Source organism: Lissotriton helveticus, chromosome 2_1 (assembly GCF_964261635.1).
Source record: "Lissotriton helveticus chromosome 2_1, aLisHel1.1, whole genome shotgun sequence".
NCBI lineage: Eukaryota > Metazoa > Chordata > Amphibia > Caudata > Salamandridae > Lissotriton > Lissotriton helveticus.
This window is the reverse complement of record NC_136059.1, coordinates 163,857,992-163,880,121: the sequence shown is the minus strand read 5'-3', so window position 1 is coordinate 163,880,121 and position 22,130 is coordinate 163,857,992. Positions and strand designations below refer to the sequence as shown.

General features: G+C 50.4%; 1 protein-coding gene across 1 annotated transcript in view; it reads right to left on the bottom strand.

Annotated features, from left to right (window-relative positions):
- VCP (valosin containing protein) overlaps nt 1–22,130 on the bottom strand; it is a 103,856-nt gene that overhangs the window by 49,107 nt on the left and 32,619 nt on the right. The window contains exons 6-9 of the mRNA XM_078674682.1: nt 21,397–21,528; nt 20,879–20,981; nt 18,397–18,530; nt 14,250–14,385 (exon numbers count right to left, since the gene is read on the bottom strand). Of these exons, the coding sequence (XP_078530808.1) occupies nt 14,250–14,385; nt 18,397–18,530; nt 20,879–20,981; nt 21,397–21,528 (505 nt within the window). The remainder of the gene's footprint in view (nt 1–14,249; nt 14,386–18,396; nt 18,531–20,878; nt 20,982–21,396; nt 21,529–22,130) is intronic.

Genomic DNA, 22,130 nt, shown 5'->3' with positions numbered 1-22,130 from the left:
TCTGACCAATCGGCAGCAGGTGGTGGCGTTGCCTCCTTTCAGCTCGGAGGTGCGGAGAGTAGGGCAGGGGGTACCGCAGGGCTCGGCCATCAGCCCGATACTCTTCAATCTTTACCTCCGACCTCTGGTCCAACTAATTAAATCATTTGGTATCTCCGCATTTAATTATGCGGATGACACCCAGCTGGTCTTTTCGCTGGAAGGGAAGAACGCGATTCCGCTGGAGGCTTTTCACCGATGCATGTTGGCCACAGCGGATTGGCTCCGGTCCAACTCCTTGCAGTTTAACAGTACAAAGACCGAGGTGTTGTACTGTTCTATGGACCGGATTCCTCGTGAACTTCCGGTGAACTTCTGGCCCCCGACCTTCCCCGAGATTGTGTCTGCTGCTGAGTCGGCACGCAACCTGGGGGTGATTTTTGGCCCCAACTTGCAGCTGGATATGTACGTGAATAAGACCACATCCACGTGCATGATGCTGCTTCGTATGCTGCGTAAAGTTCTGCCCCTTCTCCCCGAGCAGGCTAGGCCCGAAGTAGTGTGTGGTACCATCTTGAGTCGTCTTGACTATTGTAATGCGCTACTTCTGGAGGCTCCAAAAACACTGCTGGGGAAGTTGCAGCGGGTGCAGAACTTGGCCGCCAAGCTGGCTCTTTCTCGCCCCACTCACAGCTCTTCAACAGCAGCCCTACGAGACCTACACTGGCTGCCAGTGCACCTACGTGTTTGTTACAAGGCTGCATGTTTAGTGTTCAGGGCGGTGCATGGACAAGGCCCGGTTCCATTGCAGGACATGTTGAACAAGTTACTTACCTTCGGTAACGATATATCTGTAAGAAACAGTAGTTAGTATTAGATTCCTTACCTTAGAATATCCCCAGGCGTCAGTCTGGATCCGGAAACTTTTGCGTAGCAGTACCCCTGCGCGTCGGTAGGCGTCGTCTGCAGGCGTCCCCTGCGGCTCCGCGTCGTCGGCGTCGTGCGCCGTGATGACGTCGCTGGAGTATATAGACGCCGCCTCCGCGCGCTGACGTCAGTTCTTTGCACACAGCTTTTCCGCGCCAGAACACGCAGAGCCATGTGAGAACCAACACTGGTGCCATTTGAAACTAGGGCCCTGAAAGGGATGTCCCTAACCCTAGGTATCAGTTCGCAGAACGGGGAGGATGGGCGGGGCGGTAAGGAATCTAATACTAACTACTGTTTCTTACAGATATATCGTTACCGAAGGTAAGTAACTTGTTCATCTGAAAGAAACAGGTTAGTATTAGATTCCTTACCTTAGAATAGATACCCCAGCAATACCAACCCCGGTGGTGGGTCTGCGAACCAATACAACCTACACCAGAAAGTCCTGGAGGACCGAACGGCCAAAGAAGCCATCCCTCCGGACTTGACTGTCCAGGCAGTAGTGCCTCGCAAAGGTGTGCAGCGAGGCCCACGTGGCCGCCTGGCAAATGTCCTGCAAAGGGACTCCCCGGCCCAGGGCAGTAGTAGCCGCCGTGGCCCGAGTGGAATGGGCCCTCAGCCCAACAGGAGGCTCCTTCCGAGCCAAAGAGTAGCATGCTTTGATGCACAGGACGACCCACCGAGAGATGGTCCGTTTCTGTACCGCCCTTCCCTTCTTCTCACCCACGTAGCCAACAAACAGTTGGTCATCCACCCGGAACTGGCGTGTGCGATCCATATAGAATGAAAGCGCACGTTTTGGGTCCAGACGATGGAGCCGCTCTTCATCCTTTGAAGGATGCGGAGGCGGGAAGAAGGAGGGCAAGGTGATGGACTGCCCAATGTGAAAAGCAGAGACTACCTTGGGCAGGAAAGAAGGTCTGGTCCGAAGAACCACCTTATCAGGATGAACAGACAAGAAAGGAGGTTGAACAGAAAGAGCCTGGAGCTCACTCACTCTCCTGGCAGAGGTGATGGCTACCAGGAAGGCCGTCTTTAAGGTGAGAAGACGGAGAGGACAGGAATGAAGGGGCTCAAAGGGAGCGCACATCAGGAAAGTCAAAACCAGGTTCAAGTCCCACTGAGGCATCACGAACGGAGCTGGAGGATACATGTGCGTGATGCCCTTTAAGAATCTTAACACAATAGGGGACTTGAACAAAGATGGCTGATCAGGTAGCCTCAAGAAGGCGGAAAGGGCAGAAAGATAGCCCTTGATAGTGCCCAGAGCAGAGCCCTGCTGGGCAAGGGAAAGGAGGAAGAGGAGAACCTCAGATAGAGGGGCAGAAAGGGGATCCACAGCCTTTGCTGTGCACCATGCCACAAATCTGTTCCACCGGCAGGCGTATACCGACTTTGTGGAGGGACGCCTGGCTGCCAGAATGACATCACAGACTTCAGGAGGCAAGTCAAATGGCCTCAACTGTCGCCGCTCAATCTCCACGCATGGAGGTGGAGACTGGACAGGTTCGGGTGGAGGACCGTCCCCTGCTGCTGCGACAGAAGGTCCTCCTGAAGGGGCAGGCGGATCGAGGGACCGACTGTCATGCTGAGTAGCTCGGGATACCAGTACCTTCGAGCCCAGTCCGGAGCCACAAGGATAACTTGGGCCCGGTCGCGCCTGATCTTCTTCAGCACTCTGGGCAGAAGTGGTATAGGCGGAAAGGCGTACAACAGACCGCAACTCCACTCGCGCCGAAAGGCGTCGCCGAGCGAGTGCCGTCTTGGAAACTCCAACGCGCAGAACTGATGACATTGCGCGTTCTCTTCTGTGGCGAATAGATCTAACCAAGGCTCTCCCCATTGCTGAAAGAGGCCTCTCGCCACATCCGAGTTCAGACGCCATTCGTGATCCACCGAGCACCGACGGCTGAGTTCGTCCGCCCTGGCGTTCAGAGAACCTGCCAGGTGTTGAACCGTCAGAGTCACGCCCTGACGTTCCAGCCATTGCCAGAGGCGCAGAGCCTCTTGGCAAAGGGTCCACGACCCCACACCGCCCTGTTTGTTGCAGTACCACATGGCGGTGGTGTTGTCCGTGAACACCTGCACTACACTCCCGTTGACAAAGGGGAGGAATGCCTTCAGTGCCAGGCGAATCGCCCGCAGCTCCAACATGTTGATATGGAGCCGGGACTCCGCCGGAGACCAGAGGCCTCTGATCTCCGCCTCTCCCAAGTGGCCACCCCAGCCTTGGAGGGACGCGTCCGTCACAACCACGTGCTCCGGCTGGGGAAGGGAGAGGGATCTGCCCCTGACCCAATCGCGGTCTGTAAGCCACCACTGCAACTGTCTCGCAGTGCCCTCCGAGATCAGGACATGGTCGGATAGGTTGCCCTGATGCTGGGCCCACTGAAACTTCAGGTCCCACTGCAGAGCCCGCATCCGCCATCTGGCGTGATGCACCAGAAGGATGCAGGAGGCCATCAGCCCCAGAAGCCGCAGCGTCAACCTGACCGAAACCCGGGACAACGGCTGAAAGATGGGAATCAGAGCCTGAATATCCCGGACCCGCCGTTCCGGGGGATAAACCCGAAACTGCGCCGAGTCGAGAACCGCTCCGATGAAAAGGAGCTTTTGAGAGGGACACAGGTGTGATTTCGGCACATTGATGGAAAACCCCAACTCGTGCAGGAGGTCTGCCGTCATCTGAAGGTGGTGGACGACTGTCTGGGGCGAGCCCGCCTTCAACAGCCAGTCGTCGAGGTAGGGGAAGACTGAAACCCCTAACCGGCGCAGATGAGCTGCGACCACCGCCATCACTTTCGTGAACACCCGTGGGGCGCTGGTAAGGCCGAATGGGAGCACGATAAACTGAAAATGCTCGTGGCCTACCGTGAACCGCAGGTAACGCCGGTGGGCCGGCAGGACGGGGATGTGAAAGTACGCATCCTGCAAGTCCAACGCTACCATCCAGTCTTGTGGGTCTAGAGCAGCCAAGACCTGAGCCAAAGTCAACATCTTGAACTTCTCCTTCCGGAGGAAGCCGTTGACGTTCCGTAGATCCAAGATAGGACGCAGGCCTCCCTTGTCCTTCTTGGGTACCAGAAAGTAGTGGGAGTAGCAACCACACCCTACTTCTGGCCCAGGAACGCGCTCGATGGCCCCCTTGGCCAAGAGGGCCGTAACTTCCTCCTGCAGAAGTGTCAAGTGGTCCCCCGACACACGGTGGTTCTGCGGTGGCATGGCTGGAGGAGTGGACTCGAAGGGGAGGGCATAGCCCCTTCGGACAAGCTGCAGCACCCACCTGTCCGATGTTATCGCGCGCCAGCGGGAGTGGTGATGGCGAACCCTGCCACCCACTGGCGTCACGTGAGCCCGAAAGCTCGGACTAGGAAGGCTTGGATGCCGCAGCGGAGGGAGGCGTGGACTGACCACGACGCTGGCCTCTACCGCCACCACGGCGGAAACCACGGGCGCCACCGCGCTGGGGAGCGCTCTGCGCCGCGTGGCTGGCAGCACGTGTGGGACCTCCTCTCCCTTGGCCACGAAAGGGCCGAAACGAACCCGTCTGCTGGCGCTGGGTCTGGGTCGAGAGACCCAAGGACTTGGCCGTGACCCTGGAGTCCTTGAAGCGCTCCAGCGCGTGGTCCGCTTTGTCACCAAATAGGCGACTGCCATCAAATGGCATGTCCATAAGCGTATTTTGGACGTCTGGTGAGAAGTTGGCAGATCTCAGCCAGGCATGGCGACGAATCGCCACCGTAGTGGACATGGCCCGTCCCAGTGAGTCCGTGGTGTCCAGACCACAACGGATCGAGTACCGCGCCGCATCCCGGCCTTCAACAAAGGCCCGGGTGAGCTTGTCCCGCACTTCCTGGGGGCATTGCGGCAAACACTCCTCGACCGTATCCCACAGGGAGTGGGTGTAGCGGCCCAAGAGGCACGCGGTGTTACAAGACCGCAGCCCAGCACTCAAAGAGGAAAACACTTTCTTTCCAAATTGGTCGTACCTCTTTGATTCCCGGTCGGGCGGAGCCGACGGAAATGCGGACTGCGAAGTGGAGGCCTGGATCACCAGACTCTCCGGGGAGGGATGGGTGGACAGGAAGGCAGGGTCGTCCGCGCAGGGACGGTGACGCCTGGCAACGTTCCGGTCAACCGGCGCACCAGAGGCGGGCCTGGACCAGGTGCCCAGAAGGACATCCGTCAGGGCCTCATTAAACGGCAGCAGAGGCTCCTGGGGGCATGACTGCGGTTTAAAAACTTCCGTCAGGATATTCGGTTTGACCTTCGCGACGGGGAGCTCAAGGTGTAAGGCCTTGGCAGCCCTCATCAGGACCACCGAATAGGCAGCACCCGCCTCGGACGCCACAGGGGACGGAGAGACAAACCCAGGGTTGGGCGACTCGTCCAGGCCACTGGCATCACCCAGATCACCTACCCAGTCCACATCGTACTGGCAGGCACGGGATAGAGGGTCCTCAGACCCCTCCCAACCCTCTCCATACTCCTCCTCGTCATACCCATATTCTGGGTCGACGATATAGACATCGGGGTCAACGGGCCCCATCGGCGTCGGGTCCGGCGTCGGCCGACGCCGGTCCGGCTCCGAGTCCGGAGTCGGGGAGGAAAGGGGGGTGGCGCCGCGCGGCGTCGGTGCCGGGGACCCGACGCCGGCCGGAGCCGACGGCAGAGTCGCTGCACCACGCGGGGGCGGTACCACGGGCTGGCCCACAGGAACCGACGCCGGAGAGGCCGGGAGACCAGCCGGCGACGAACCAGAGGGAACCAGCGGCGCCGGGGCCGGAGCCACCGGCGGCGCCGGAGCACCCGAACCGCTCGGGCCCCCAGACGGGACCGACGGGCCCGCAGGCGCCGAAGGCCCCGCCGGAGAAGACCTCGCCCTCATAGCAATGAGGAAGGCCTCGATCTCCTCACGCGACGCGCCTTCCCCAGGGACCGACAGGTGTGGGGTAGACGGCGTCGGCGACCCATGCGGGACCGCGGGGGTGGGGTCACCCGAGCCCCCGGCCGCAGCACGCGGGCGTCGGGGGGAGTCGGGGGTGCGATGGCGACGCCCCGACTTCTTGTGCTTACCTGACGAGCCGGAGGAATGGTGGCGACTCCCGGAGCGCCCATGGCGGCTCCGCGACCGCTCCCTCGACCGCTCCCTCGACCTCCGACCGGACCGGGACCGCTCTCGACGCGGGGCCGACAACCGGAGTTCGAGAAGCTTGCGGGACCGCTCCCGCCTAGCTTTTCCAGTCAAGGCCCGACAGTCGACGCAGGACTCCACGTCGTGGTCCGCGCCCAGACACCGGAGGCAGAGTCGATGGTGGTCGGTGACCGACATCATGCGGTCGCACTCGTCACAACTCTTGAAACCGGGCATCCTACCGGCACCGTAAAGATCAATCAGTTAACAAAAAACTTGGTCAAAAGACCGGAGTACTGCTCTTCGGATCTGCGCTAACTGGCGCGGAAAAAAGAAGAACTGACGTCAGCGCGCGGAGGCGGCGTCTATATACTCCAGCGACGTCATCACGGCGCACGACGCCGACGACGCGGAGCCGCAGGGGACGCCTGCAGACGACGCCTACCGACGCGCAGGGGTACTGCTACGCAAAAGTTTCCGGATCCAGACTGACGCCTGGGGATATTCTAAGGTAAGGAATCTAATACTAACCTGTTTCTTTCAGATTGTTTGGTACTCTCCTGCGCGGTCCTTACGCTCTTCTTCGGATCATCTGCTTGTGGTACCGAGATTCCAGAGAGTGAGGATGGGGTGCCGCTCGTTTAGTGTCGCGGCGGCCAAGCTCTGGAACTCGCTACCACCGTCCCTAAGAAGCCAAAGGGACCTCCTCCCGTTTAGAAAAGCCCTGAAAACCCATCTCTTCCCCAGGGTTGTCTGAGCAGCGTATGTGGTGATATTGTGGATTTCAAGCGCCAGGATGCCCTTGGGGTGACAGGACCGCGCTATAAAAGTATACATACATTTATACACAAAATGCTAGCGGCGAAGGAATTAAAAGCCTGGGCGGGAAAAGGGGACCAGTCCTTTCGGAGCACATATTACAAGGGCAGGGGCAGGTCATTCCACAAGTCACAGCATGCCTCGGGGAGCCCCCGGTCTCCCACAAGAGCCACGGCCATATGCTGGAAGTTTGACGCAGGGGAGTGCACATGGGGCTCCACGTGTAAATTCCAACACACATGCTCAAGCTGCGGGGGGAGGCATCCGGCGGCTACATGCCGGAGCAAGCGCGAGTCAAAAGGCGACAAGAAAGACAAGAGTAAGAAGCAGTAGCCATATGGGGGCGGGGGGGGGGGGGGGGCTTGAGGACATCAAAAATTGCCAGCTGGCCAAGTCCCCCATTAACACACAACAGCTGCGCAGGTTGGCCAACAAGTACCCGAACAGGGCGGATGCAGCAGTCCTAGTGGGGGGGTTTGAGGAAGGTTTCAGGATCCCATTTAGGGGCCACTTGCCATTGGAGGGAGCAGACAATCTAAAATCAGCCATGCAGCATCCTGAAGTGGTGCGGGACAAATTGGCCAAGGAGAAATCACTGGGTAGAATTGAGGGCCCCCTCCCACAAACATTACATAGGGGCATAGTTGTTTCCCCACTGGGTGTGGTCCCCAAGAAGGAACCAGGCCAATTCAGACTCATACACCATCTCTCCTTCCCTGAAGGATCCTCCGTAAATGAAGGCATCCCCCCTGAGGCTTGCTCGGTTGGGTATGCATCGGTGGACGACGCAATCGATTTGGTAAAGGCGGCAGGAAAAGGGGCCCTTATGGCCAAGGCGGACATTGAATCCGTTTTTCGCCTCATGCCCGTCCACCCGGCTAGTTTTCACCTATTGGGCTTCCGGTGGGAGGGTTATTTTTTTTTTTGACAAAGCCTTGCCCATGGGCTGTGCCATATCATGTTCATACTTCGAGCAGTTTGCTACATTCCTTGAGTGGGCCCTGCACGACAGGCACCCGGATGGCGGGAAACTGCATTACCTGGACGACGTCATGTTCACTGGCCCAGCTGGTTCCCCCACATGCGGGAGCACGCTGGCGGCTTTTGAGGATTTGGCCAGGACACTGGGGGTCCCCTTAGCGGCAAAAAAAAACGACAGGGCCAACTACCAGCCTTACCTTTTTGGGAATAGAATTAGACTCCACAGCCAGGACAGCCAGGCTGCCGGCGGACAAGGTTAGAGACTTCAGGGAAGAGGTCAGGAAGCTGCTGGGCCGGAACAAAGCCACACTCCGCGAATTGCAAGGGGTGATTGGGAAACTCAATTTCGCGGCTAGGGTGATCCCCGCAGCCAGGGTGTTTTCCAGGCAGTTGACACAACTGACATCAGGCATCACGCACAAACACTACCACATCCGGCTGGGGAAGGGTGTTAAACAAGACTTGCTAATGTGGGATGAGTTCCTGCAGGATTTTAACGGTATACTAATCTGGAGAGAAGGACGGGTCTCAGCCAAGCAGATAGCCCTGTTCACAGACGCGGCAGGGAGTCTGGGATTCGGGGCAATCCTGGGGAAGCATTGGTGTGCGAGCCAGTGGCCGGAGAGATGGCACGCGCAGGGCATAACCAGCAATATCACATTCCTAGAGCTCTTCCCAATAATAGTGGCACTGACAATTTGGAAACAGGAGCTCAGAAACATGAAGTTGACCCTGTGGTCCGATAATAAGGGGGTGGTGCAGGCCATTAACAAAGGCGCAGCGAGATGCCCTGACACTTTGAGGCTAATGCGACAGTTGATTAAAATTACAGCTGGAGGGGAACCTGGAGCTGAAGGCTCGTCATGTACCCGGGGCGGAGAACACGGCGGTGGACGCCCTGTCGCGATCCCATATGCAGCAATTCAGGACACTAGTACCAGGGGCGGACAAGGAGATGACCCCTTTCCCAGCATATCTGTGGGACCTGGGGGAATAGATCTGTCCAGACTAGTTATGCACACGCTAACCCCGGAGGCAGCCAGAAGGTACAAGAAGTATGCAGCCACGGTAATGAGAGTGGGGGGCATACAGTCACTGGACGACAGGGCAAGGACACGAACAGCGGTGGAGAAATTTGTCCGGTGGGCTTTCGATACCAAAAAGACAAGGTCATGGGCGCAGGCCCATCTGTCCGCCATCGCCCATTTCGCCAAGATAGTGGCAGGGGAAGACCCCACAGCATCCCTGTATTTAAGAACAGCATTGAAAGGGTGGAGAAGAGCGGAAGGGGTAAAAAAGGACACTAGGCGCCCCATAGACTTTGATAGGCTGGGCGAGTTACTGGGCGCATTGGTAGGGGTGGCGGCTGGCAGCTTTGAGCTCTCCCTATTCAGGGCAGCATTTACCACGGCATTCTTTGGTGCTTTCCGCATCAGCGAGCTGGTGGCGCCCAACAAGTCAGGCCCGGCCCTATTGTGCCTGCAGGCGGCTGACATTAGGCCTATGGAAAGGGCAGTGGAAATAATGTTGAGACGGTCAAAAACGGACAAAGCAGGGAAGGGTGTGACCATACGGTTGCAATGCATCCCGGGGGCGGACCTCTGCACGGTATGCTGCCTGCAGAGCTACATGGTGACCCGCCCGGCGGGGGAGGGACCCCTGTTTAAACATCAGGATGGCAGCAACCTGAGCAGGTTTCAATTTACTGTGGTAATGCGACAGAGTCTGGCCAAAGCCGGGCTGCATCCAAGGTCTTTTGCCCCCCACTCTTTCAGGATCGGCGCTGCAACCTCAGCATCGCAGCATGGCATGCCAGAGGAGAGGATCCAGGCAGTGGGCAGGTGGCGGTCTCAAGCATATAAAACGTACATCCGCCCTCATCTGGTGTAAAAAAATTTTTTTACAAAAATAGAGAGAGAGGGAGAGGCCACTTTGGGGTGCCGTACGGCAGGGTGGTGAGGAACACTCTCCCCCACCGCACCTCACATTGCAGACAGTCAACTGGTGCGCAGAAGGCCACCTTATGCTTCGTGCTTTTCACCTTGCAGACAATCAACCGGTGCGCAGACGGCCACCTTATGCTGCTTCCTTCTCTCAGCAGGGGGACGACCTCATCTAGTATGGGTCGTGGGCCACTCCTTCGTGTCCAGGATGGAGTCCTGGTGGCGGCAGTCGGGGCACAAGATGGAGAGCAAGCCCAAAGTGACGTACATCCGCTGGCTGGGCCTGCCAGGGATGAAATGGAAACAGCTGCTGACCGCATTGGACAATCTACTAGCTGATTCGGCATGACATCCGGACGTCCTCATCATTCACCTCGGCGGCAACGACCTGACGCAACTGGGGCGCAAAGCAGTGGGACAAGCCATACAGACGGATCTCACCAGGATATCGACATGGTTCGCTCCCACGACGGTCATCTGGTCCGAAATGGTCAGCAGAAAGCAATGGAGAGGCGCTGACTCCCACAAGGCGGTAGACAACGCCAGGAGAAAATTGAACATCGCAATGCATAAATTCTGCAAAACAAACGGGCCGGAATCAATCAGGCATGGGCTGATTCACCCAGGACGCCCTGAACTTTATGGGCCGGATGGGGTCCACCTATCTGACAGAGGGATGCAAGTCTTCTGGGACAACCTGTGGGGTGCGATGGTCCTCGCAGGATGTATATAAAAAAATTAATTAAAAAAAAGCCACATACCTGGGGGCTGGGGGGGACTGAGGGGCCACAGGAAGACGTGAGCCTCCCTGCGGCGTGGCGGAAATTGGTACAATGGTTGGCTAAGGAAACACACCGGAGGGCGGTGTGTAGGAGAAGGGCCACTCACTTTTGGATGCCGCACGGCAGGGTGAGGTGGCAGCACCAAGGAGGGGAGGAGCAGGAGGAGACTGCACTCGCGGCCCAAACGCGGCCAAACGGCAGTGCGCAAAAGGTAGCGAGCTGGGGGACCTAACTCCAAAAGAAAAAGCTCCCCTCCAATACACGCCAAAGGCGTGGGTGACCAACCAATGGTGATCCTGGAAATAACCTACAGAGAGGACCACCAAGGACTGACAAGGAAGCTGGTTGCTGGTACCATTTACGAACTGATAAGTAACATTGACCTGTTATAAATTATGACATGTATGATTTATGAACAATATTGTGCAGTTCGCAAATGACCTAAGCATAGCCAGCATGTGTAATTATAATAAACTGCGGCCAACAACGACCACTACATGGACACGCATTGTTGGCTATCTTTACTGGAAGGAGGGTAGAGGGGCGGTAGGGAGGGCGGGGGGGAGGGGAAATATCTCCACAGGATGGGCACGTGCGAGGGTTATTGTAATTTACTCGAACCAGGCTCACAGGAGGTGGTCCGTTGGAGGAATTACTGCCGCTGCAGAGGAGGACACAGAACGTCGCGAGAGAGAGAGAGACCTTTAAATCTGCTGTCTCTCCTTGCCTGCAGAAACTAAGTTCAGTATTGCAGTATTGGCTTAGTTAGGGGGGTAGGTGCTGTCGAGACTCTGGCTGGCACGGAGAGCAGCCGGGCTAACAGCACGCAATAATATAAGTGCCACTACCAGCCAGAAATACAGCACTTCTGAGTGAAGACAGCTACTGCTTGGCTCCGGTGACGTCGGGTCAGGCACTCTCCTCAACTGAGGCCTGCGGTTGCATCCCGTGCCCCCATGCCCTCTGCACAGCCATCCAAAGAATTCAGGCCCATGACGAAACGAAGTCAAAGTGGTGAAGCGCTCAGGCTGGTACATACAGAAGCACTGGTTTACCGGCAGCAGTCAGGTGAGTCTACAGGCTCTGTACTGTTCAGTTGATCTCTGCAGCATTTGCTTATCAATACTAGGCGGCAATGCCGGTTAGTGCACAAAATGCATGTGCTTGTTTCATCTCTCAGCAAACAATTAAAGCAATTAGTAGTGTTTAACAGTCTTCATGCCCTTTTATTCGTTTGTGGCTGGATTGGAATCCCGCCGTCGTGTGTGATCGCTCTCTCTGCTCGACCTTAAGGGTTGATAAACTGTAGCACTTAGTTGCCAAATTGATAGCTAGTGTGAATCCTTTACTGAAAAGCACATTTTGTTAGTAATTGATATGTCATCGGCAGCCAGCGTTTTAAAAGAACTGCTCCAAAGCACATTGTGCGAGTTACAGGTGGAAAGCAAGAAATCAGTCTATAAATGCCTTAGCCATTTTCAAACCTTTACAAATACTCCCTTTTTATGTGTGTGTTCTAGAGCGGGACGATCCCTCTCGTCTGACTTTTTTTACAAAGAGAATATTTGTAAAGGTTTGAGTTTGGTTGTCACATACACGGGCTCTGCAGACAATGTGATGTGTTGCAGAAACAGTTTGGATTTGAAGGGCCATTTATCTCTTCGAGATAGGGTAGATAACACGTGGCATTACAAATGTTTATTTTTGACACCTTTCTGTGCACTTATTTTGGTAGATTTCTTCATTAAGGTTAGTGTTGGCCCTCCCACCCCTGGTTCGGTCTCAGTTAAAGTAAAATCGTCCAGAGTGCCTTGCAAATCAAAAGTGAAATCGTGCTCCATCATGAAAGGAGTCATCAAAAGATGGTGTGATGGGGCACGGGAGAGGGTGAATGAATACAACCCATGCACATTGTATTAGACTGCACCATTTATATAGCACTTACTATACTTGTGCAAAGTGTTAAACACGTACACGCAGGGATAGTAAACTACACCATGTATACACCACCGGCACCATGTTTTCGCTTCTCACAAACGCACTCTCCGAGTCCAATGGGCCTCCATTTTTCGATTTTCACCTAAACTGCACTGTGATTTCTTTGTTGATGTTCGGAGCCTCTGCTGCTCACACATGTATTAAAACAGCAAATTCAAATTTACCAATGGACTAGGACTGTGACTGACTTATGTTTGAGCATCAAGGATTTCCTCCTCCAGCACAGTTTACAGCCTAGCCTGAGAACGGTGTGCTTTGTTTGCCTATGGAATGACAAATGGCTTGCAGCCTATGTAAACTGGTTTGATGAAAGCAAAGGGCTTCCAAATGCAAGCAATACAATTCAAGCCATTTGTCAGGACATAAAAACACTGGACCTGGTAACAGATTAGATGGGTTGACACCATTGCCTTGGGCTGTACTCTACTCTAGTGTAAATTTTGAAAAAGACAATCTAAGGAGGCACCACTACGTTTTGATGCACTGTGCTCTTGTGAACAGGCCAGTGAGTTAACATAGCAGTTCTCTGGTTATATTGAATTACCAGCTAGCTACAAATTACATTAGCATATTAAATATCTTTATTGATGTCATAACTACAGTTTCACAATTCTTGTACTGTTAAGCTCCGAGTGATAACATGTATAGATACGTGTAATCAGGACCAAACTGGACTGCTTCGAGTCAAGAGGCCCTGGCGGGATCGTCCTTTCTTGGCACTGATCCTTGTGAGAACAAAAGCGCTCGCTGTGCCTGTGCTAGTGTGCTGAGGTACATGTGGAGAGAGTTATAATCTAAAATTCCCACAGTTTGCCGAAATAACGTTTGCTTGGCTAATACTAAAAAAAAATCTAGGATGAACTAATCTTGGGATTGCTTTCTTTCGCCATCTAATTTTTAAAGTATTTGCAATGTACAGTGTTACCAATGGTGTGAGCCTGGACTTCATCAACCAATACAGTAAAGAGGCAGAGATGTGTTACAGGTAGAAAACACTTAGAGGCCCTGTTTCCATTGGTTGTGTGTGCTTGACTTGAGGGTCATTTTGCAAGCAGACCATTTCGAGGATGGGGCACATTTTTGATTTGCTTCTAATGTTTTCTTCACACTTGTACTTTAAAATGCTATATTTAGATTCCTTTTTGAAACAATTTGCTGTAATTATGTGGTGTGAAAAGCCACCATTTGAATCAATTTTTCCCAAACGCGCAGCACCCCCCCCTCCTCCGCACCTTCCTTTTGCAATTGGGGCTCGCTTGCTCACTCGTTATACTACGATACTATTTTTCGCATCACCACTTTCAAAATCAACCAGCTGCCACTGTTCTCTAATCTTCTGTCACCCTGCTCACAGCCACAACACTTCACTAGCATGGCCTTCCAGGAACACCTGCTTTGCTAGGTAAGCTGAGTAAGCAGCACGCATGCAGATGCACTCTATCATAACTGCAGCTTGAGCGCTGGGGTAGCACCTGTGTTACTTGCTACTGCCCTTTCATCTCTGCAAGCCACCTATATTATGAATCCAATCAGTTTACAAGAAAAAAACATTATAAATATTAAACTGGTTATAATGGACCACAGCTCCAGCTCAGTTCCTAGCAGATGTGGAGGGGCAGCACGAAGATTACACAATTAGGACACATTATGCCAAAGATGTAAATGTGGAAGGCTTTTCCTTACCAAATCGTCTGAGCGCAGGGTCGATGCTGTTTGGTCTGTTAGTAGCAGCCATAACAATTACATGTGCCCTCTGCTTCAGGCCGTCCATGAGCGTGAGCAGCTGAGACACGATACGGCGCTCCACTTCACCATGTGTCTGAAGGAAAGCAAGCAGAAATCAGAATCTTCGTTCATTTAAAATTCCATCCTCCACCTGTAATGTAGCTCAGGGAGCATCATATGGTGTCGCCCTCAGAGCATCACTGGATTAATCCAACAACAGAGGTGATCAAAGAGCTCATGTTCCTACCAGAACTCATGTATAATGCTGGCAATGTCGTTGCATTCATCAGCCGGGTACACAATGCGAATACAGGTCTGTAACTTGTACTTTTTCTTTATTTGTTAAGATCAGTGCTAAGTACAAGTTATGTAACCTCCTGAAGGACTATAAAATTTTAGCAGCACATTTAGACATCTTGATTAAAAAAAAAAAAAAAAACAAGAAAAAGAAACATAAAACAATCAAAGCAACGGATGCTTGTTGAAAATTTGGACACTAACAACAGGACTCTTAACCCACCCGGCCCCCAATATATCTGTAAAAGCCTTCAGGCAATCCTGTAGGTGGCAATTGTGCTTTTTGGGTGGTGGGTTTTGGATTATTCATTTTTAATGCATACTTGTACAGACTATTATAAAGGATGCTGCCTTCTATTCAAAGAGCATTACTAGGTACCAAAGCAGTTCGATCAAAGTAAGATATGGCTTCTAGTCTCCATGCAAGTATCAAGTCACTCAATACCTATTTTAGTTTAGCAAGCGGAGCAGTCCTTAACAGTCGACTGGAAGCATTCTCCATGGATTAATATTAGACTCATGGCTCAAAGTTGAAAGGAAATCTAGCACCTCCCACGAAGATTTCTTTTTTTGGGGCGGGGTAACTACTTCGGCCCAGATGGTACTAGGATATTTTAATTTACTTGGTTACTGGGGAGGGTAGATAGATGGCAGGATCTGACGGGGGGGGGGAATTGTAGAGCCCTGGCAAGCCAATGAACAGCGAGGGCTAGTCCATGAAGCTTGGAATCCTAACAGGCTCATAGGGGCTCATTAGGATGGAGGGCGGATCAGAGTCCGCCGGCCATCTCTGCGGTGTGTGGACCAGCCGGCAGACATGCAAAGGTCCTGCACCGCAAACTAGGATGCGACCGCCACCATGGCGGTCACATCCTGCAATTTAACACCCGCCGCGATGTTAAAATCTCATATCTAGCTTTTCACTGGAACACATGGCAGGCACCTCGTGCAGCACCCAAGTGCACCCCGCCTCCCCCATCTTACATACAAATGGTTAATTGAGGTTTACAAAGTCTAAGACTTCAGGAGTCACCTCGCTAGATTGCGTGCCTTTGGATAGGGATGGTAAATTTAGCCACTTGGCACATTTTTACTTGGCAATGCGGGAATCAATGGAAGAAGAGTAAAAGCATATGCAAATAACCCAGACCAGTTTATCCACAGGCTAAAAGATGGGGAAATCTGTGGACAGGTTGGTTTTCAACTGTAGAAAACAAATCTAAGTCAGTATGCACTACCACTGGAAGTATAGTTTGAGGATCTCAGGATTCAGTTCCCAATAGGTTTTGTCTTGGTTGTGCCAGATGAGCAGGTCTGCAAAGTCAGTATCTGTCACAGGAAGGTGTTATGCCAAACGGAGAAAGTGGCATTTCAGAAGCAAGTGCCACACTGGTTGTGCAGATGGAGACCGAAGTGGTGGAAGTGTGTCCTTCCCATTTTCTAGATCTGCTATATGGCTACCATATGGTATCTGCATATATTGTTGCACCCTAAGTGTGTGATTAAAGCGGTCAGTGCGACAAATGCTGCCTTTGGTCGGTGCATTTTCCCAGGACTGTGCTCCCCATGGCCTGTCTCAAGGCCAATATAAAAAGGTGTTTGTTTCGAGTCCCAACTATCTACCACGTTGTTATGAGGGTGTGTCAAGGAATCAGAAGTCTTGCCATGAGATGCTTTTGGGAGCCTAGGACAGCAAAGCAAAAGAATGTGCCTTTAGATATCACCTTTCAAGACTGATCCTCCTTCTGCGTCAAATGTATTTTGTAGGGTGAAACGGCATCATGTTTCAATTTAGGGTTTCACGGAGCTCATGTGAGCATACTTGCACAATATTTTCAAATGCCCCCGAAACCTCTATCGTTTGAATCCATGACTGTGCAGTAAACCCACCTATAGCCAGGATGCATAGCCTGTTTAAACTTGAAATGCGGATACATTTAATAGCTATCTTCACCGTGATAGAGGCAGATTACATACCAGTTACCTCTTGGGTTGTGCCAACAATAACGAATTCAACACTGCCTCTTTTCCATCTCTCAAGCCACACAGACGTCATTCTAATATGACCCGGAAAGAGAATATGAAGGCTTCATGAGTCCACTTTAAATGCCTCGATGACCTTTATGTTCTGCAGTATATTTGAATGCTCTCAGTTAGTTTTCTAATGTCGCACATAAAACGTTTTTGGGTCAAGACAATTTCAAAAGATGAAGCTCTACACTTCTGATTCTAACACAATATATTTAAAAAATCCTAAGGGGGCGGGTGGTTGTGTGCTGATGCATTGTGGGTTTCAGTGCTGTAATTTCGAAGTAATTAAGTTTTAATAGTCTAACCGTGAAACTAGATGACAGAATATTGCACTGCAACCACAATGACTGCAAACAATTACCACACACACACACAGTGTAAGGCCCTGTAACCTTCAACTGCCCCAGGAGCCAAAGAAAAGGTCTCACATTTGCGGTCAAGAGGTGACATTAGAAGAAACAGTCTACCATTCGATAAAGTTCCGTTTTAACAAACAAGGTATATCTACAATGATAATGTGAGGCAGGAATCTGCACTGGATATGGGCACAAAGAGCATGCTTAGTTAGGACACGAGTCTCCCCACTCAAAAGAGCAGGCTGTGGAGTCAAACGTAAGCAGTTGCACATGTTCCCTAAAGAAGAGGGCTAAGAGTCCAGCTCCTACCAATCAGTTCTCTCCAGGAAAGTGTTCCCCACTGCACTTCTACTTCTCCATTCCTCCTTCTTAATCCCTCCACAAGGGCTATCTCGTTTGAATAGCTCATCTGTTTTTGAGAAGCCAAAGATTAAGAGATAAAGACATGGGAGCTACAGTAGTCCTGGTTCAACTCAGCCCAGTTTTGTTACTTGGAGAATAGTAGGTCTTTGGTTTGGATAAATAAAACATCATTGGGGCGTTAAGGAGATCTGTGGCTTGCTTATTTGGGACCACATTTGTGTTCCAGATGGATCACAAACATCTCAAACAGCTCATGCCTATGAATAATGAAAAATACCAAGTTGTTCAGGGGATTCAATGTCCTTAAGGTTTAGAACTTCGGTGTGGAACAGAAGGTATGAATATTACATAGAAATGCCAACAGACTTTGTAGGATTGCCAGGAAGGCTAACATAGGAAAAGTGTGATGATAGAGCAACTGTCCATGTAACAGCTTTGTTGAAGCTATAGCATTCTAATCAATTTGATAGGCCTTTTTGACAAGGCAATACCTCTTGTAATCCAAGTACAAATGTTCGACTGTGCTTGTAAGGAACACATGTTCTACTTATAAAAATTAATAATGCGTTCCTGCAACTCATTTTGTGTCTAGAAAGATATCCCTTTTATACTGCAGCTGTGCAAAAAGTTAAATCAAAAGAAAGAAAATTAACATTTATTTTGAAACCAGGAAGAAGCCAGCCAAGAGCATTGCATTTTGTTCTCCTGCTAGCACCCGCTATTGATTAAGTATGGTGTACTTTAGAAACGGTTTACATACTAGCTCTTTAACAGACGAACAAGTTGTTGTACACAAGAGAGCAAAAGAAAAAAAAATATTGACACAACATAGATGCTATTGTTCGCAACTGGTGAAAAGGCTATTCTAATTTGTTCAAGAGAACAAATTATCACTACTTTGATTACCATTACCGTATAGAATGACGCAATACATCAAATTGATGACTCAGAATGGGCAATAAAGGAGAAACATGCAAACAAAGTATGTGGTGCATCAAGAGTTCTGATGAAATAATGATAATTTAGAGTCAGAGAAGACATGGGTTAGTGTCACTAACCTTCTCTCTCTTTGGTGCAATGGCATCAAGCTCATCAATGAATATGATGGCCGGAGCATTTTTTTCTGCCTCTTCAAAGGCCTTACGCAGATTACTCTCAGATTCTCCAGCCAGTTTGCTCATGATCTCAGGACCTGCAAATCAAAGTTATTTCATCCATTCAATAATAGTTTCTACTCTGTAGATCACACAGGTCTATAAAACAGATTAAATATAAAACTTTTATAGGGAAATAAAAACAGATTTAGATTAACTTCTAGAGCACAAACTGTACCACAAGTGGCAATAAGAGAAAAACAAAACATCAAGGAACCAATGAAGCAGACAAACAGCAGTTTTCAAGTAATCTGAATGCAAGGTGGTATCCAAATGCTCCTGATGTTTTACCTAGCCTGGGTACCAAAAGAAAACAAGCATCCCTCAACACATTATGCATGAGTATAGCATCAACTTCCTCAGGTGTCTGCATGAAATGTCGCCAACCCCTTTTAAGATGAGACTGTTACAAGCTGCAACAACAGCCCCATAAATAGAAGTAGAAGATTTCAAAAGACTAACAAAGCACTACTGTGACAACCAGGTTGCTGGGGCTCCATGGTACTAGGAGCCCCAGCAACAACTGGAGTGGTTCACAGCTGTGTCCTGGGGCCAAAGTATTATTGGACTCCGAACTAGATTACCAAGTACTCCTCTACAGCACTTGCCTATAAGGGTAGAAATAAAGAGTAAACCAAGACTTACTCAGGGAGGTGGACCAGGCACATTGTATCCAGTGTACACCATAATACTGCTAATAAGATAAATGCCTAATCAGGGATTTACTTTATAAAACATAAAAGTACTTTAATATACACACATGAAAAATATACTCCACAAACCTAAAATACACAGTGAGAACCAGATGTCTCACCCTCAGGGCCAGAGTTTTGACCACAAACCGCAATATAGCGCCTAGACACTAAGCACTATAAAAACTGTTAACATTGCATTACATTGGTCAAGTTGCACAGGGTTACTCATCAAATATAGAGCAATGGAACCAATAATTGTATTACAGTGTTCGGGTTCAGCAGGTGATAAGACATCACATGTTCCTTGTCCACCCACTGCCCCCCACCCCAAAGCAATTTCAGTGCCCATCCTTCCTTGGCAAAGCCAGCGCTCTGGATAAAAGTGCCTGGTGTTTTAGCAGTTACTGGAGTCCCACCAGACTCCGGTGTAGCAGCTAGCTATATCAGGGTAGTGTCTGGCTAGGGTGCCAGTCCATTCCGATACCCTCAGATGACACAAACGTGGTGGGGCCTGTACCACTTATCATGGTCTAGATTTTCTAATGGTCTAGATTTTCTAATAGCAGGGGCACCCAAGGGAACAGTGCTACTTGCAACAGTGCAGGACAAGCAAGGACAAATCTGGAGACTATGTAAGTTCTAGGGCAGAGACCAAGGTTTTAAATGATACATTCTTAAACAGGGCACTTTTCCACCAGCTACAGATGGTAAATGAAAGCACCCACTTACAGCACAGGGGGAGGGGTCAAAGGCAAAGCCTTCAATGATAACATGGAGCTTTCACCATCTCCCTCGATGTTGATGGGCAGCAAGTTTCCTTATCTTGAGCAGCTGTCTTACGTCACCTTGCGTTCCAAAGGCAGGAGCTTCTACAAGCCTCAGACAGGTACTTCTCTGCTCCGGTGGCCAGCCAACCAGCTCCTTCCGTCAGACTGGCTAATTCCTTTCATTGGTAATCCATCACAGAGACACCTCCTCAAGTTCAAATCCTATCTCTGTGTCTGAAAGCATGGCAATCAAACCATGGTTTCCACTACTGAATCTTCACGTTTCTGACAAGGCACCCACAAGGGGTGCCGAGGAAGCAAACAGCCTTGAACAACAAAACTGGCCAATGAGGGCAGACTATCATCATTCCCTTGGTGACAGGTTAATCCAATCAGAATGTGCTATTTTTGCATTTTGTGTGGCCCTCCTATTCCAGGACATATTTCCTGTTTGATCATTGTGAGATCAGTCCCTGTGAGGAGGCCCCTCAGTCTCTTGGTACTGGCCTGTTCAAGCTCCAAGTGAGGAATTTTAATTAACTGGAGACCAGGAGGCCCGGGCCATAACTCAGCATAAAAGGAGATGGTTTCATCCATGCACAGAGGATCTTAGCCAAATACAGGTAAGAGCTAGTGCCAACCCCAACCAGACAAGCTTCTACTAGGAATGGGCACGGGGAGCTGGAATGTCCATCATAACAGATACTAGTTCCGCTCACTTTCAACACAATGGCTCACCATCCTCACCCAGTGAGCCCACTGGTTCTAAAACCACATACATACCCGAGTCAGACTGCACAGACTTTATTTACCAAGAGTGAGCAGATATGGTTATTTAAAATGTCACGAGGGCTAGTACACTACTCAAATGATTGACGTTATGAGCCATTAAAACAAAAGGAGAAGTCATAAAGCAGCTTTTACCATTGATCAGGAAGAAGAAGGCTCCAGTTTCATTTGCAACTGCCCGGGCTATAAGGGTTTTTCCAGTGCCAGGGGGTCCATACAGTAGGATACCACGTGGAGGCTGTGGGAGAAAGAGGATGTTAAAATCAGCAAGATTACAAGCCATTGTCTACAACTCTACTCTAACAAAACTTTTTTTTTCCTTTTAGTGATTAGTTATGGTTTGGCAAAATACACTACAAAGAGTGTATTCAGAACAAGATGTCCTGAAGAAAAGAATTGGTAAGCTGATGTTCTACACTGAATTTAAAATTTAACATCCTTTCTAATCACGTGTTTTTCTTAGGATGCAAATCAGTAGTGGCATGAAAGAAATTAAAACAAACTAGTTATGTGGCAAGGCGTGCTATGAACGTGAGAGGGGTTATACAGATTTAAAGAAGGCAGAAGAATAGGCGAACTAAGTGGGTTTTACCATCAGATGGCTTAAATGATTTTGAAACCTGCAGGTGTAGTAAAGCATACTTTGGTTTTACCTTCACACCTATAGCCTTAAAAAGCGCCGGGTGCCTGAGTGGGAGCTCAACCATTTCCTTGATCTGCGCCAACTGCTTCCGGCAGCCACCAATATCATCATAACCAACTTCATTCAGGGACTCCTCTTCATCCTGTAAGAAGGAAGCAAACAAATATCACCCAGATATCGCGAAAGGGTCACAATAACGCTACACAGCACAAAAACATCTGAGCGGTGAAACATCCAAAAATAAAAACAAACAGTAAATATTCAGGCACCTTCTGTAGACAGAGGCTTTGCAGGGCCACCAAATCTAATGAAGCAGAACCCTAGACACAAACTAAACTTTTAATAAGACACTTGCAGTAAGATAAATGCATGTGCTGCACTGAAAAATTAGGGCGGGCACTTGAATAAACACAAACTCTCCATTACCAGATTAGAGGGGATAAGTGTATAATGCCAGCCCAGCACACAATCACTGTTCAGCCTTTACACAGAATCCCATGGCCAGCATAGTTTCCTGTGCCATCATAACATTCTAGCCCAAGGAGAATAAGACACCTAGCTGTTACTCTGGTGTGAAAATGGCAGGATGTAGGAGAAGAAATGAAACGTGTTTATTCACAAAACAGGAATTTGCAATCTTAACTGAATTTCCACACACACTCATTCACAGATAAATATAACCAGAGCCCAGGTTTGTGGATATTCCAGGACGGATACACCTGTAAAGGTCATTGAATACTACTT